Source organism: Panulirus ornatus, chromosome 16 (genome assembly GCF_036320965.1).
Source record: "Panulirus ornatus isolate Po-2019 chromosome 16, ASM3632096v1, whole genome shotgun sequence".
NCBI classification, from domain to species: Eukaryota; Metazoa; Arthropoda; class Malacostraca; order Decapoda; family Palinuridae; genus Panulirus; species Panulirus ornatus.
The window spans coordinates 18400451-18414858 of NC_092239.1; the positions used below are offsets into that span (position 1 = coordinate 18400451).

Genomic DNA, 14408 nt, shown 5'->3' on the forward strand with positions numbered 1-14408 from the left:
TAAGGGTAAGAGAGATGTGTGGAAATAAAAAGAGCGTGGTTGAGAGAGCAGAAGAGGGTGTTTTGAAATGGTTTGGGCACATGGAGAGAATGAGTGAGGAAAGATTGACCAAGAGGATATATGTGTCGGAGGTTTAGGGAACGAGGAGAAGTGGGAGACCAAATTGGAGGTGGAAAGATGGAGTGAAAAAGATTTTGAGTGATCGGGGCCTAAACATGCAGGAGGGTGAAAGGCGTGCAAGTAATAGAGTGAATTGCAACGATGTGGTATACCGTGGTCGACGTGCTGTCAGTGGATTGACTCATGGCATGTGAAGCGTCTGGGGTAAACCATGGAAAGTTGTGTGGGGCCTGCATGTGGAAATGGAGCTGTGGTTTCGGTGCATTATTACATGACAGCTAGAGACTGAGTGTGAACGAATGGGGCTTTGTTCCCTTTTCCTAGCACTGCCTCGCACACATGAGGGGGGAGGGGGTTGTTATTCCATGTGTGGTGGAGTGGCGATGGGAATAAATAAAGGCAGACAGTATGAATTATGTACACGTGTATATATGTATATGTCTGTGTGTGTATATATATGTGTACATTGAGATGTATAGGTATGTATATTTGCGTGTGTGTACGTGTATGTATAAACATGTGTATGTGGGTGGGTTGGGCCATTCTTTTGTCTATTTCCTTGCGCTACCTCGCTAACGCGGGAGACAGTGACAAAGCAAAATAGATAAATAAATAAAAAAAGATGTTTTAGAAGGTAAATAAAGTGCATAAGACAAGAGAACAAGTGGGAACATTGGTAAAGTGTTAAATGGGGAGGTAATAACAAGTAGTGATGAAGTGAGGAGATGGAGTGAGTATTTTGAAAGTTTGTTGAATGTGTTTGATGATAGAGTGGCAGATATAGGGTGTTTTGGTTGGGGTGGTGTGCGAAGTGAGAGGGTCAGGGAGAATGGTTTAGTAAAGAGAGAAGAGATAGTGAAAACTTTGCAGAAGATGAAAGCCAGCAAGGCAGTGGGTTTGGATGATATTGCAGTTGAATTTATTAAAAAAAAGGGGTGACTGTGTTGTTGATTGGTTGGTAAGGATATTCAGTATATGTATGGATCATGGTGAAGTGCCTGAGGATTGGCAGAATGCATGCATAGGGGATAAAGGTGAGTGTTCAAATTACAGAGGGATAAGTTTGTTGAGTATTCCTGGGAAATTATATGGGAAGGTATTGATTGAGAGGGTAAAAGCATGTCCAGAGCATCAGACTGGGGAGGAGTAGTGTGTTTTCAGAAGTGGTAGAGGATTTGTGGATCAGGTGTTTGCTTTGAAGAATGTACGTGAGAAAGACTTAGAAAAACAAATGGATTTGTATGTAGCATTTATGGATCTGGAGAAGGCATACGATAGGGTTGATAGAGATGCTTTGTGAAAGGTTTTAAGAGTATATGGTGTAGGCAGTAACTTGCTAGAAGTATATATATTATATTATATTATACTTTGTCGCTGTCTCCCGCGTTTGCGAGGTAGCGCAAGGAAACAGACGAAAGAAATGGCCCAACCCCCACCCCCCATACACATGTATATACATACGTCCACACACGCAAATATACATACCTACACAGCTTTCCATGGTTTACCCCAGACGCTTCACATGCCTTGATTCAATCCACTGACAGCACGTCAACCCCGGTATACCACATCGCTCCAATTCACTCTATTCCTTGCCCTCCTTTCACCCTCCTGCATGTTCAGGCCCCGATCAGACAAAATCTTTTTCACTCCATCTTTCCACCTCCAATTTGGTCTCCCTCTTCTCCTTGTTCCCTCCACCTCCGACACATATATCCTCTTGGTCAATCTTTCCTCACTCATCCTCTCCATGTGCCCAAACCACTTCAAAACACCCTCTTCTGCTCTCTCAACCACGCTCTTTTTATTTCCACACATCTCTCTTACCCTTACGTTACTCACTCGATCAAACCACCTCACACCACACATTGTCCTCAAACATCTCATTTCCAGCACATCCATCCTCCTGCGCACAACTCTATCCATAGCCCACGCCTCGCAACCATACAACATTGTTGGAACCACTATTCCTTCAAACATACCCATTTTTGCTTTCCGAGATAATGTTCTCGACTTCCACACATTCTTCAAGGCCCCCAGGATTTTTCGCCCCCTCCCCCACCCTATGATCCACTTCCGCTTCCATGGTTCCATCCGCTGCCAGATCCACTCCCAGATATCTAAAACACTTCACTTCCTCCAGTTTTTCTCCATTCAAACTCACCTCCCAATTGACTTGACCCTCAACCCTACTGTACCTAATAACCTTGCTCTTATTCACATTTACTCTTAACTTTCTTCTTCCACACACTTTTCCAAACTCAGTCACCAGCTTCTGCAGTTTCTCACATGAAGTAGTGAAACTTATTTATCGAGGATGTAAGGTATGTGTACGAGTAGGAAGAGAGGAAAGTGATTGGTTCTCAGTGAATGTTGGTTTGCGGCAGGGGTGTGTGATGTCTCCATGGTTGTTTAATTTGTTTATGTTTGGGGTTGTTAGGGAGGTGAATGCAAGAGTTTTGGAGAGAGGGGCAATTATGTAGTCTGTTATGTGTGAGAGGGCTTGGGAAGTGAGTCAGTTGTTGTTTGTTGATGATACTGTGCTGGCAGCTGATTTGGGTGAGAAACTGCAGAAGCTGGTGACTGAGTTTGGTAAAGGGTGTGAAAGAAGAAAGTTGAGAGTAAATGTGATAAGAGTAAGGTTATTAGGTTCAGTAGGGTTGAGGGACAAGTCATTTGTGAGGTAAGTTTGAATGGAGGAAAACTTGAGGAAGTGAAGTGTTTTAGATACCTGGGAGTGGACTTAGCAGTGGATGGAATCATGGAAGTGGAAGTGCGTCACTGGGAGGAGGAGGGGGCGAAGGTTCTGGGAGCATTGAAGAATGTGTAGAAGGCAAAAACGTTATCTTGGAGAGCAAAAATGGGTATGTTTGAAGAAATTGTGGTTCCAACAATGTTATATTTTTGCAAAGCATGGGCTATAGATAGGGTTGTGCAGAGGAGAGTGGATGTGCTGGAAATGAAATGTTTGAGGACAATATGTGGTGTGAGTTGGTTTGATTAAGTAATGAAAGGGTAAGAAAGATGTGTGGTAATAAAAAGAGTGTGGTTGAGAGAGCAGAAGAGGGTGTATTGAAATGGTTTGGACACATGGAGAGAATGAGTGAGGAAAGATTGACAAAGAGGATATATTTGTCAGAGGTGGAGAGAAGAAGTGGGAGACCAAATTGGAGGTGGAAGGATGGAGTGTAAAAGATTTTGAGCGGTCAGGGCCTGAACATACTGGAGGGTGAAAGGCATGCAAGGAATAGAGTGAATTGGAACAATGTGGTATAGCGGGGTTGACGTGCTGTCAGTGGATTGATCTAGGGCATGTGAAGCATCTGGGGTAAACCATGGAAAGTTGTGTGGGGCCTGGATGTGGAAAGGGAGCTGTGGTTTTGATGCATTACACATGACAGCTAGACTGAGTGTGAATGAATGTGGCCTTTTTTGTCTTTTCCTGGTGCTGCCTTGCTGGGGGTGATGCTATTTCATGTGGGGCGAGTTGGCAACGGGAATTGATGAAGGCAGCAAGTATGAATATGTACATGTGTATATAGTATATGTCTGTGGTATGTATATGTATGTATACGTTGAGCGTGTATGGGCATTTACATATCTACATGTGTATGTGTGTGTGGGTGGGTTGGGCCATTCCTTGTCTGTTTCCTTGCACTACCTTGAAGATGCAGGAGATGGCGATTGTTTGATAAGAAATAAACAAATGATTTCAAGCATGTTGTATTTATAGCAAAATCTCTCATGAAAGTTTAAGTAAAGATCTGTTATGTCAGCTGGTATTGGGTGTAAACAGTTGACTGATTTTCCTCTCTCCTCTAGACACTTCTTTTAGTGTCTTTGGCACTCCAGACTTATCTGCTTATAAGTCTGAGGTAGCTGAAATTGTTTGTAGTAGTCCAGCTTGTACTAATAATGTATTATATCTGAAGCTTCAATCCAAGTTATATATAGTTTTAACCAGTCTCAGCGTCTGAGTTACAAGGATTTTGATGTTATGATTTCTGATTATTTACTGCATCACATTGATATACAGTATTTGATATATCTTTCTTTTAGAGAGGTCTGCATTGTGTTTTCTTTAGAACTCTCTTTTAAGTGATAGTGTGTTTCTTTAAAGCTGTCTTGCATGTGATGGTGTGTCTTCTCAGATAGGCTAGTCAGGCAATCATGAATTCATTGTGCTCATGCAGTGATGTCTGTTACTTTTCTCAAGTTTTGATTTGTAATTTTTGTATTTTCTTTTAATGTCATTCGTTGCTTTATTGAGGATTTTGCATGTATCACTCTATTTCAGGAGTTTCATTTAGATCAACCTTTATGTTCCATCAGTATGGCAGCAACCTTTAAACCTTTATTGTGGTTGATTGGTCAGCATATCCATTATTTTATATGTATGATATTGTATTTTCTATTTGTGATTTTCATTAGAAAGTTATGGCAATAGCTTATTTTATATTATTTAATAAAATTTTACTTATGAAACATTCAGTAGCAGAGATACTATATGCATGGGATACTGTTGAACTGTATCATAGGATGTTGGGATGGTAGTTCATCCAGCTGAGTGCTCCTCATGGAATATATTTTACTATACATATATCAGGTTTGAATATAAAGATAACTGAGAGATTGCAGTTTTGGCATGTGATAAACAAGTGGCTTCCATGCCATTTCGAAACTGTTTACATTGTATTTAGAAATACCATTGCATTGAGCTTGTTTCCTTATTCTGAAAACTTTGACCTTTGAGAAAGACTTAGCTGAGCCTAGACAGGGCAGTTCATTAACACTTTTGCTATCCACCTGCTATGTGAACCACTGTCCTTGGACAAATGCTCTGAACTATATCTGTTTACTCTTCAGGGAGGACATGTGGTAAGTAGACACCAACCCGTGACAGACTTTTCGACTTGGTATGAACTTGCTTATTTTATTTGGCAGTAACCCTTTACTGGGGTTTCATAGCTTATGATAGTAGGGCCCTAGCACAAAGGATTGTGGAAAGTTTCCAGTAAAATACCATGTCTAATCAAGACCTTGAAAAGGTTTTAAAGACTCTTGCCTTCAGCAGCACTTCAGAAATTTTTCTTCAGATGTCAAAATGTATTTTCTTTTTTTCTTGCAACTTTATAATTTTTTTATGCCCTGAGATCTAACTAAAGACTACTGTGACTACCAGACTACCTTTATAGGTAATTTTTGGTGTTTGCAAAAAAAAGGGAATTTATATAGTAAGTAGACAGAGAATTAAGATACAGAATGGCAAATAGCTGATTATCTCTGTATCTCAGTGCAGAAGATAGGATTATAGTGTATATGAAGATAAGAAAAAGGACAAGGAGAGTGAAAGACATGCACAGAATAGAAAGAATTGGAATGATGAGGTATACTGTGGTCAGTGGACTGAACCAGGGCATGTGAAGTGTCCAGGATAAACCATGGAAAGGTCTATGGGGCTTGGATGTGGATAGGGAGCTGTGGTTTCAGTGCATTACACATTACAGCGTGTGTATGAATGTGAGCAGATGTAGCCTTTCTCTGTATGTTTCCTGGCACTACCTTGCTGATGCAGAGGGTTGCGATGCTGTTTCTTGTGGGTGGTGTGGTTCTGAGAATGGATGAAGGTGAGCAAGTATGAATATATATATATGTATGTGTATGTATATGTATATATGTATGTATGTATGAATGTGTATGTGGATGTGTCTTTTTCTGTTTCCTGGGACTACCTGGTGATCAAGTATGAAAAATGAATATAAACAAATGATCAGTAATATATGAAGGATCTGTTGATATGATCATGTGGTGTGGATTTCAGAATTTAGGTTTCAGTTAATTTTTTTTTTTTTATAATTTAAGAATTTTATGCATTTCCAGGGTAAATGTGAGAAAACAGTACAAGATGTTGTTGAACGTTTCTGGGATATTATTGAAGATATAAATATAAATACTGTTTTGATGTTTCTTCGTGACAATATTGTGGGAACAGTCATCATAGTTTCTGTCATCATTTGGGTGCCAGCTTCCTGCATATTCAGCTATGTGGACCGTCGCCGTCAGGAAGAATATCGCAAGTATGTACGCTGGTATTATAGCAATGAGCTTGTCCATCCTACTGATAGTGTACGCATTATTGATAGTAAGCGCAGACGTGTACATGAACCAGGTCGAGTGCAAGAGGCTACTAATCGTGCATTAGACTCAGGTGGACGGGCACATGACCAAGGGACGAGAGCACATGACACTCGTGATCCCCCTGAAGGGGCTGAGAATCGTCAGACTCTTAATACTCCACAGTGTCCACCAGTTTCTCAGCATTATGCTAGTGCCATGTAGAATGAAAATGCCTTTTTACAAACAGATACAAAGTCCATACTCTCAGAATGTATGTTTAGGTTTTGATGGTAAACTGTTGAATGAGTTTTTCCCCACCTCTTCTGTGTTCATGGAAATATTCTCTTAAGGCTTTTAGTGATAGCACAGTAATTTCTTTTGGGTTGAATGGCAGTATCCCTAAAATGTGTGAAAGTGTTATTGCATTGGTTATATTTGTATGAATTTAGTCATAAAGATCATTGAAATGTCATTTCCTCAGTGGATTAATGATAACTTCTTTACAGGCTTAATACTCAGTAGTTGATGCATTTTTTATATAAAGTACCCTGTTATGTTTTCAGAATTAGTCATCAAAATTGCATCAAGAAAACTTTTAGTATTGTTTCAAAAAGTTTTCCTGCATACTGTACTTAAAACAGTTTATAGGTGATTAGAGAGAACTTATATATGATGATTATTTTGGTAAGGACTCACATTTCAGGTTTAGCTTGGACAGTTAAGAAATATTTGAATCATGAGTTATCTAATGGAAAACTATATTTGCAGAATGATGCATTAATGTTTTTTTGATGATGACTGGTTTTGTATATTGGGGTCATATGAAGTTGATAATGCTGGTGCAAGCTAAAATTCATTGTTCTAAGTGTGTAGGAAGTATTTATATATTTCTGAAATATATAGGAAAAATTAGTAGCTGATAGATGCTACTGAAGAGATATCTACAATGTTTTTCATCAGTGAAGAATGACAGCAAGAAATTTTGAGGAGTCAAAAGCAAGAACATTAAAATATACCTCAAGATTTTTTCACAGATTCTTTATATGGGCTATGATTAAGACTCTATCATAAGTTTCTGCTTTATATTCAGATTTGTAGGTGCTCCTCTTGAACTTTTGAGGATTAGCAGTCCACCCCCCCCTTTTGTGAAAAACAGAATATATGAACATGAAACAATATATAAAAGAACTTACTTGATATTAAATGAAGTCTTTAAACACTGTTCAGTACAGGAAATTGCACTTACAGTCAGTGCCTTGTGCACTGCCAGACAAAGTTTGCTTTAGTGATAAAAGAAGTATAAATGCAGAAACACATATTTTACACTTTTCTGTTTAGAAACCATAAGAAAGTATGATAGGCATTTGTAAATTTGTGCACATCAAATGAACAATCTTTCATTGGGCTGTTAGCTGCAAGGGTCATTAGGGCTTTCAGCATCAAGCTATATCCGCTGGGTGAAAATTTTTAGCACTTTCAGGTATTAAGAGTAGTTCTAAGATCTCATGCACTCTCACAGTTTATGTGGCCCATGATGGTAGATTTTTTCATTTGAAGGAATATTGGAAATAACATTTGTTCTAGTTGATATATTATGCAAGAACACATTGTCATGCATGTATGGTAGAGGAATTAATTTTAGCAGTGTTTGCTTTACAGATATTTTTTAACCTTCAGACAGTAATGATTGCATTTGTAAGAGATTGTGTTTCAACCCAGTGAAAAAAATTTATGTTAAGATTATTCGTTGATGAATATTGTACTGAAGCATGCTTTGTTTCCTGTTGTCATAAGTGCTGTTCAGAATTAATTTTTTTATAAGCATCCTCCCCACAAGTCAAGATTATCAGTATGATCTCTTTTGTAAAAGAAGTACCTGATGTGACTATATGTAAAAATCGATACTGTAAAACTTTAATGATAAATTTCATTCGTTTTAGTAGATTTCATAGGTCTTTTAACATTAGGATATTCATATTTTCTGTATATTGGCAATCCAAAACTGAAAATGTGACAGTATATAATTATTTGGAATATGATGGTGAAATATATATCATTTTAGTTGAATTTACTGTCATATGAGTCTGTGTTGTTTCTCAGATAACTTACTTAAAAACTTACAGAAGAATGCAGCTTTTCTTATATTGCTTAAGTTATATGTAATTCAGAAAATAAATATTATTTTTGTAGATAGATCATAAGAAGGTAAGTTGTAGTCTTTCTAGTCATATTTCATAAGTTTTGTTTTAGTTTAAGTAGGTTGTGATTTAGAATGTTTTGCATGATGGCAATGTTCATTTATTCTTCAAATGTAGGTTCATTTAACTGATCGAACTTTTTAGTTGGGTTGTTTTACAGCACCATTTACTTTTAAAAAAATTAAGAAAATCAAAGCTTTTTCATGTACTGGAAGATGGCTTGTATTATGGATCCTGAAGGAAGTCATAAATCCAAATCGTATATCAGGGCAAGTGTAGAGGATACAAAGCAGACAATATAAGGCACTCACTGTTTGGTCTCAAAACTGGGAGTTTCTTAGAAGTAAATCCTTAGGCATATGACTATTCCAGTCCTAAGAAAATCTTTGGAAAAATGATATGCTTTGTGCTGCCATTATTATCTTTTAGATGAACAAGATCAAATTCTAGGAAATGAGTTTTGTACTTGGAATTGGAACTCTCAAATGAAGTTATATTATGCCTCATTTAAGCCTCTTAAAGTAGTCTATGGTATAGCACTAATTCATTTCAGATTATATCCTGTAATCCTACTTAAGTATATGTACCAAAAGAGTTCAGTTATCTTAGGTCATTTTTAAGGGTTAAATCATTACAGCCTTGGACTGTTTGAAAACATCATGTGTCTTGAGGACCTGTACCTTATGTTTTCTTGACAGATGCAAGCATACCTTTGAAAGTTATGAACCTGAGTAGAATGCTTAAACCTATTGAAAGCATCAGTGTGCTGATCTGATGTGTAGACAAATTATGTAGCATCACCTAAAAAAATTTCCAGGTGATTTGCGTATAGCCTTAGTTTTGAGACAACTGTGATTTATCAGGTTTCACCTCAGCATATCAGAAATTTCTGATTTAACTTACATTAACTGTAGCTTACCAGAGGTCTGTCATTATCCAGTCCATACAAATAATGAAAAGATCTGGATCGGGAACACAACTCTTAGCTGGCATACCAAGGTCAAAATCATTTCCCAAAGGCACCTCAAGATGCACCTGATAAGTGACCCATAATTTGCCTATACTCAGAGTAATTTCTGTTAAAACTCACGATGTTGAATAGCAAGATAATGTCAAGTATAGATTGCAGGTTTGAATCGCAAAGGAGGTTCTATTTCAGGTAAATTGTGTGTAAGGATCTTACCTAACATGCTGAGTAACCTCTAAGAAAAGTTACTACTGCAGTTGGGTCACTTCCTTTTCCATGTTTAGATAGATGCAATTTAACCCCTTTTGTGAGTCAAATGGAATGATATCATTGTAGTGAATTGGTAAGAATTTCCCCTGGAGTATAGCATTAATAACATTTGTAAGTCTAATCTAGTGCTATGCCTCCACTCTAGTCTCGGTGAGAATCTGTTGCAACTTGGTTATGTAATTGGGAACAGCTTTGACGGCCTAAGCAACAATATGGTCAACAGTATTATCAAATATAGTTTTATTGTTAAGAAAGGCATGAAGAATAACTGGGGCAGTTATAGTGACTTCTTGCACTCCACAGGAATTGTTGAAGTCTGATAATGTATTCTGATACTTGACTTTGTGACAGTAATCTGAAAGAAAAATCATGTTCACTTTGAGATTGGTTTGGTGGTGCATCGTATGGAGATGCTTTATAGATTGACATTTTACAGAGATATCTGCTTTACACTGATTTACTGTGATGATTGAAAATTAAAGCTAAAAAATGTTGTAGGTGCTTTATGTTAGGCAAGGGTATTTGGTGCATATTACTATGAAATTCGTTATTACAGTCTCTTTTACATTGCCATTATCACTGTTAAAGAATGACAGTATCAGAACATTTTCATTACCAAAGTTGTTAGCAAGAGTGCTTGAGCAATTCCAATTTCGTAAACCTAGAGTACTGATAGGTAATTGCAATTAGGTAGCTACACACACACACAAGCACTGCTTGATTTTTTTTGTTTTTACATAATGTATAGAGAGTTTAAGTTTGTGTAAGTTGGGAAAGAGGAGGATGAGTGGTTCTTGCTGAAGGTGAGTCTTCATGAAGGATGGGTGATGTCACCTTGGCTGTTTAATCTGTTTATGGATGTGTTGGTAAGAGAGGTAAAGGAAAGAGTTCTGGAGGGATTGAAGCATCTGCAGACTGTTGGTGGTGTGTGTGCTTAGGAGGTGAGTCATTTGCAGTTTGCAGATGACATGGCTCTGATGCTGGCAGATTTTAAAACTGGAGAAACTGCTGTCATGAGTTTGGTTGTGTGTGTGTGTGTGTTTGTATTAGAGGAGAAATGTGAGTTAATGTGTATAAAAGTATGTAATGAAATTTAACGGGGACAGAAACAGGTGAGCTTGAATGGAGAAAGTGAGGTGTTTTAGATACATGGGAGTGGACGTGGCAATGGATGGATCTGGAAGTTGGAGTGAAACCTAGGGTGGGTGAGGATGCATTAGGGGTGTGTAGTAGGATGGGTCACATTTTGTAAGGGCAAAGATGGGTATATTTGATGGTATAGCAGTCCCTAGTGTGCTTTAGGGATGTGAGTTGTGGGCCCTGGATGCAAAAATACAGAAAAGGGTACATGTGATGGAGATGAAATGCCTGGGGATGGTACTTTATGTCAAAACTGCTTCTGTATGTACTTTTTAAGTTCTTATTGTATCTTTACTGTTGCATGTTATTTTATTTTACCTTTGCTATTTCTGCAGCTGTTTTACCTCTTGTATCTTCAGGGAATGTGAACAATATAGAGAGTTTGTTGAACGCTGGAAGAGGAGGGCAGAAAGTCATGGTTTTCCCAGACCTCAAAAACCTTCACTATTAGACGTTGTGGATGATGCTACACAGTATCTTCTCCCTTCCACCTCTACGTAGTTGCACCTCTACTCGAAGTTATTTTTCCCAGTACAAGCAACCCTACATGTAGTCATATATGCACATTGTTTTGCTAGTAGCTACATACTCACAGATTTGCCTTCTTTTATGTTTGATACACCCATGCTCTCTTCTGTAGTTTGTTGTATCAGTAAATTAGTAACTTGGTTGTTTAAGCAAATTCCTTAGGCAAAGATGTTTTGCAAAAGTTGCTAGTCAGATTTCTTTTTTTTTTTTTGCACCATGCTTAGCAATGTAGAAGCTCCATGTTTGACCTGTAGTCATTTTCATTTTTATGCCCTTTATTAGATCTCTCTGTTATGTCCTTATATCTCAGGGCAGTTAGTATGTAGCATCTACATTATTAAGAAGATAAAACAATTAGTTAAGTTTGGCCACTTGCATTTAATCGGAACTGGAAGTAGAGAAACTTTTTAATTTGCTTGATGCTAGACCCTATTCATAACACAGGAAGACTTTGCACTCAAAGAGTCTGTGCATGAATTTGACATGTTTAGTTGATGTAACAATAAAACTTATATTGGTGTATTGGGTAAAATGTAATCAATACAGAATATTTTTCTGGTGATCTCTTAGCTTCTCTTTTAGAAATTATTTATATAGAACTTGTAATGAGGCTTTTTGACATCAAAATCTTTAGAGTTATGATATGAAAAAAGTTTATCATTCACTTTAACAGACTTACCCCTGATTAAGTGTAAGATATTTTCATTAGTTGAATGTTTTATATAAAAAGTTAAATGGATTAAGTACAGATGTTATGAATACATTATTGGTAAAGATATTGATTAGTCTGAACAGCTATCTCAGCCTATGTTTTTGATATTCTTATTCTTCAGTCTTTGATCTTGTTTGAAAATTTGAATATATTTACAAAAAACAAGAATTGATTTGGTGTTAGTTTTAAAGTATAATTGATCATGTAAGGGGGTTGACATTTTTGGACTTTGCTTGCTTTTGGTTACACCATGAGTGAAAAGTTGCCTTTGGCAAGGCAGTATCATTGGGAGTATAGTCTTATTCCAAAGAAGTCCACATTTCCTCACTTCTGAAATGCCAATATTTATACACTATCACTATTTTTACATGTTTCTGTTTACAGTGAAAATTTATTTGATTTTCTCAAATTAACATTTACTAGAATTTCAGTTTTGGCAATGCTTAGTTCACTGTTTGTGTAAGGAAATAGCTCTCTCCACATAATTTCTCTCAAGGTAATGACAGTGTGAATGGGCTTGAGAATAAGAGACTTGATTTCATTTGCTTATATAGAGAACTGATCTGCTGTTAGTCTGTAATGCTGTTAGTATTAACTTCTTCTCATGCAGAGTTATAGAATTTATTGCTTTTCTAATGGAAACATGAAAAGCGATCATTAATAGATGCATGAATGTTTAGCACATGATAATTTGAAACCAGAGAACCTGATGAGCCACACTTGCAGCTTCAAGATATCTTTTGAGAAGTTGAAACAGGCTGAAAGGCTAACATGATTTATGGTGAGAAAGTTATTTGAGGAAGCTGTCAGATCTTATGTATAGCATAAACTGAATACTTAATGTTTTAAAAGATTATACATCTTTTACATCAAAACTAACATGCATCTGTTGTTAAAAAGTTAACAGAAATTCTGATAAAATAGACACAAGTATATGTGTGCAAGTAGGAGAGATGGTCAAAGGCATTATTAGATTAGGTGTTAATTGATAGGCACATAAAACAGAGACTTTTGGACGTTAATGTGCTGAGAGGGACAGCTGGTGGAATGTCTGAGCACTACCTTGTGGAGGCAGTGGTTAAGATTTGTAGAAGTTTTCACAAAAGAAGAGAGAATGTCGGGGAGAAGAGAGTGATGAGAGTAAGTGAGCTTGGAAAGGGGACTTGTATGAGGAGGTACCAGGAGAGATTGAGTGTATAATAGCAAAAGCTGAGAGCAAATGATGCAAGGGGAGTGGGTGAGGAATGGGATGTATTTAGGGAAGCAGTGATGGCATGTGCAAGAGATGCACCTGGCATGAGAAAGTTGGGATATGGGTAGATTAGAAAAGGCAGTGAGTGGTGGGATGAAGAAGTTTATTTGTTAGTGAAAGAGGAAAGGGAGGCATTTGGATGTTTTTTGCAAGGAAGGAGTGCAAATGAATGAGAGATGTATAAGAGAAAGTGGCAGGAGGTCAAGAGGAAGGTACAAGGGTTGAAAAATTGGGCAAATGAGAGTAGGGATGAGAGAGTATCATTAAACTTTAGGGAGAATGAAAAGATGTTTTGGAAGGATGTGAATAACGTTTGTAAGATAAGAGAACAAATGGGAACATTGGTGAAGGAGGCAAGGAGGAAAGTGATAAGAGGTAGTGATGAAGTGAGGAGGAGATGGAGTGAGTATTTTGAAGGTTTGTTTAATGTATTTGATGATAGAGTGGCAGATGTAGTATGTTTTGGTCAGGGTGGTGTGTGAAGTGATAGTCAGAGAGAATGGTTTGAAAAGAGAAGAGGTAGTTAAAGCCTTGCAAAAGATGAAATCCAGCAAGACAGTAGGTTTGGATGTTGTATTGTTGATTTGTTAGGTAAGGATATTCAGCGTATGTTTGGATTATGGTGAAGTGCCTGAAAATTGGCAGAATGCATGTTTAGTGCCATTTTAAAAAGGCAAGGGGATGAAGGTGAGTGTTCAGCCTACAGAGGCATAATTTTGTTGAGTATTCCTGAAAAACTGTATGTTAGGGTATTGATCGAGATTGGGGAGGAGCTGTGTGGTTTTAGAAGTGGTAGAGGATGTGTGGATCATATGTTTGCTTTGAAGAATGTATGTGAGAAATACATTGAAAAACAGATGGATTTGTGTGTAGCATTTATGGATCTGAAGGTCTTAAGAGTATATGGTGTGGGAGGTAAGCTGCGAGAGGCAGTGAGTTTTTTATCATGGGTGTAAGGCATGTTTACGAATGGGGAGAGAGGAGAGTGATTGTTCACAGTGAAAGTTGGTTTGTGGCAGGGGTGTGTAATGTCCCCATGGTTGTTTAATTTGTGTATAGATGGATTAGGGAAGTAAATGAAGGAGTATTGGAGAGAGGGGCTGG

At 37.6% G+C, this 14408-nt stretch overlaps 1 protein-coding gene across 2 annotated transcripts in view; it reads left to right on the plus strand.

Moving 5' to 3' along the window:
• The window catches only part of Tace (ADAM 17-like protease Tace), a 147239-nt gene extending 133448 nt beyond the window's left edge, over window positions 1-13791 (plus strand). Inside the window, exons 12-13 of one of the 2 annotated variants that reach the window (XM_071671389.1) lie at window positions 6001-6197; window positions 11172-13791. In XM_071671389.1, the coding sequence (XP_071527490.1) occupies window positions 6001-6197; window positions 11172-11313 (339 nt within the window). In that variant the 3' untranslated portion in view covers window positions 11314-13791. Of the gene's footprint in view, window positions 1-6000; window positions 6603-11171 lie in introns of those variants that run through there. The other variant, XM_071671388.1, reaches the window with a different exon arrangement.
• The last annotated feature ends 617 nt before the right edge of the window (window positions 13792-14408 follow it).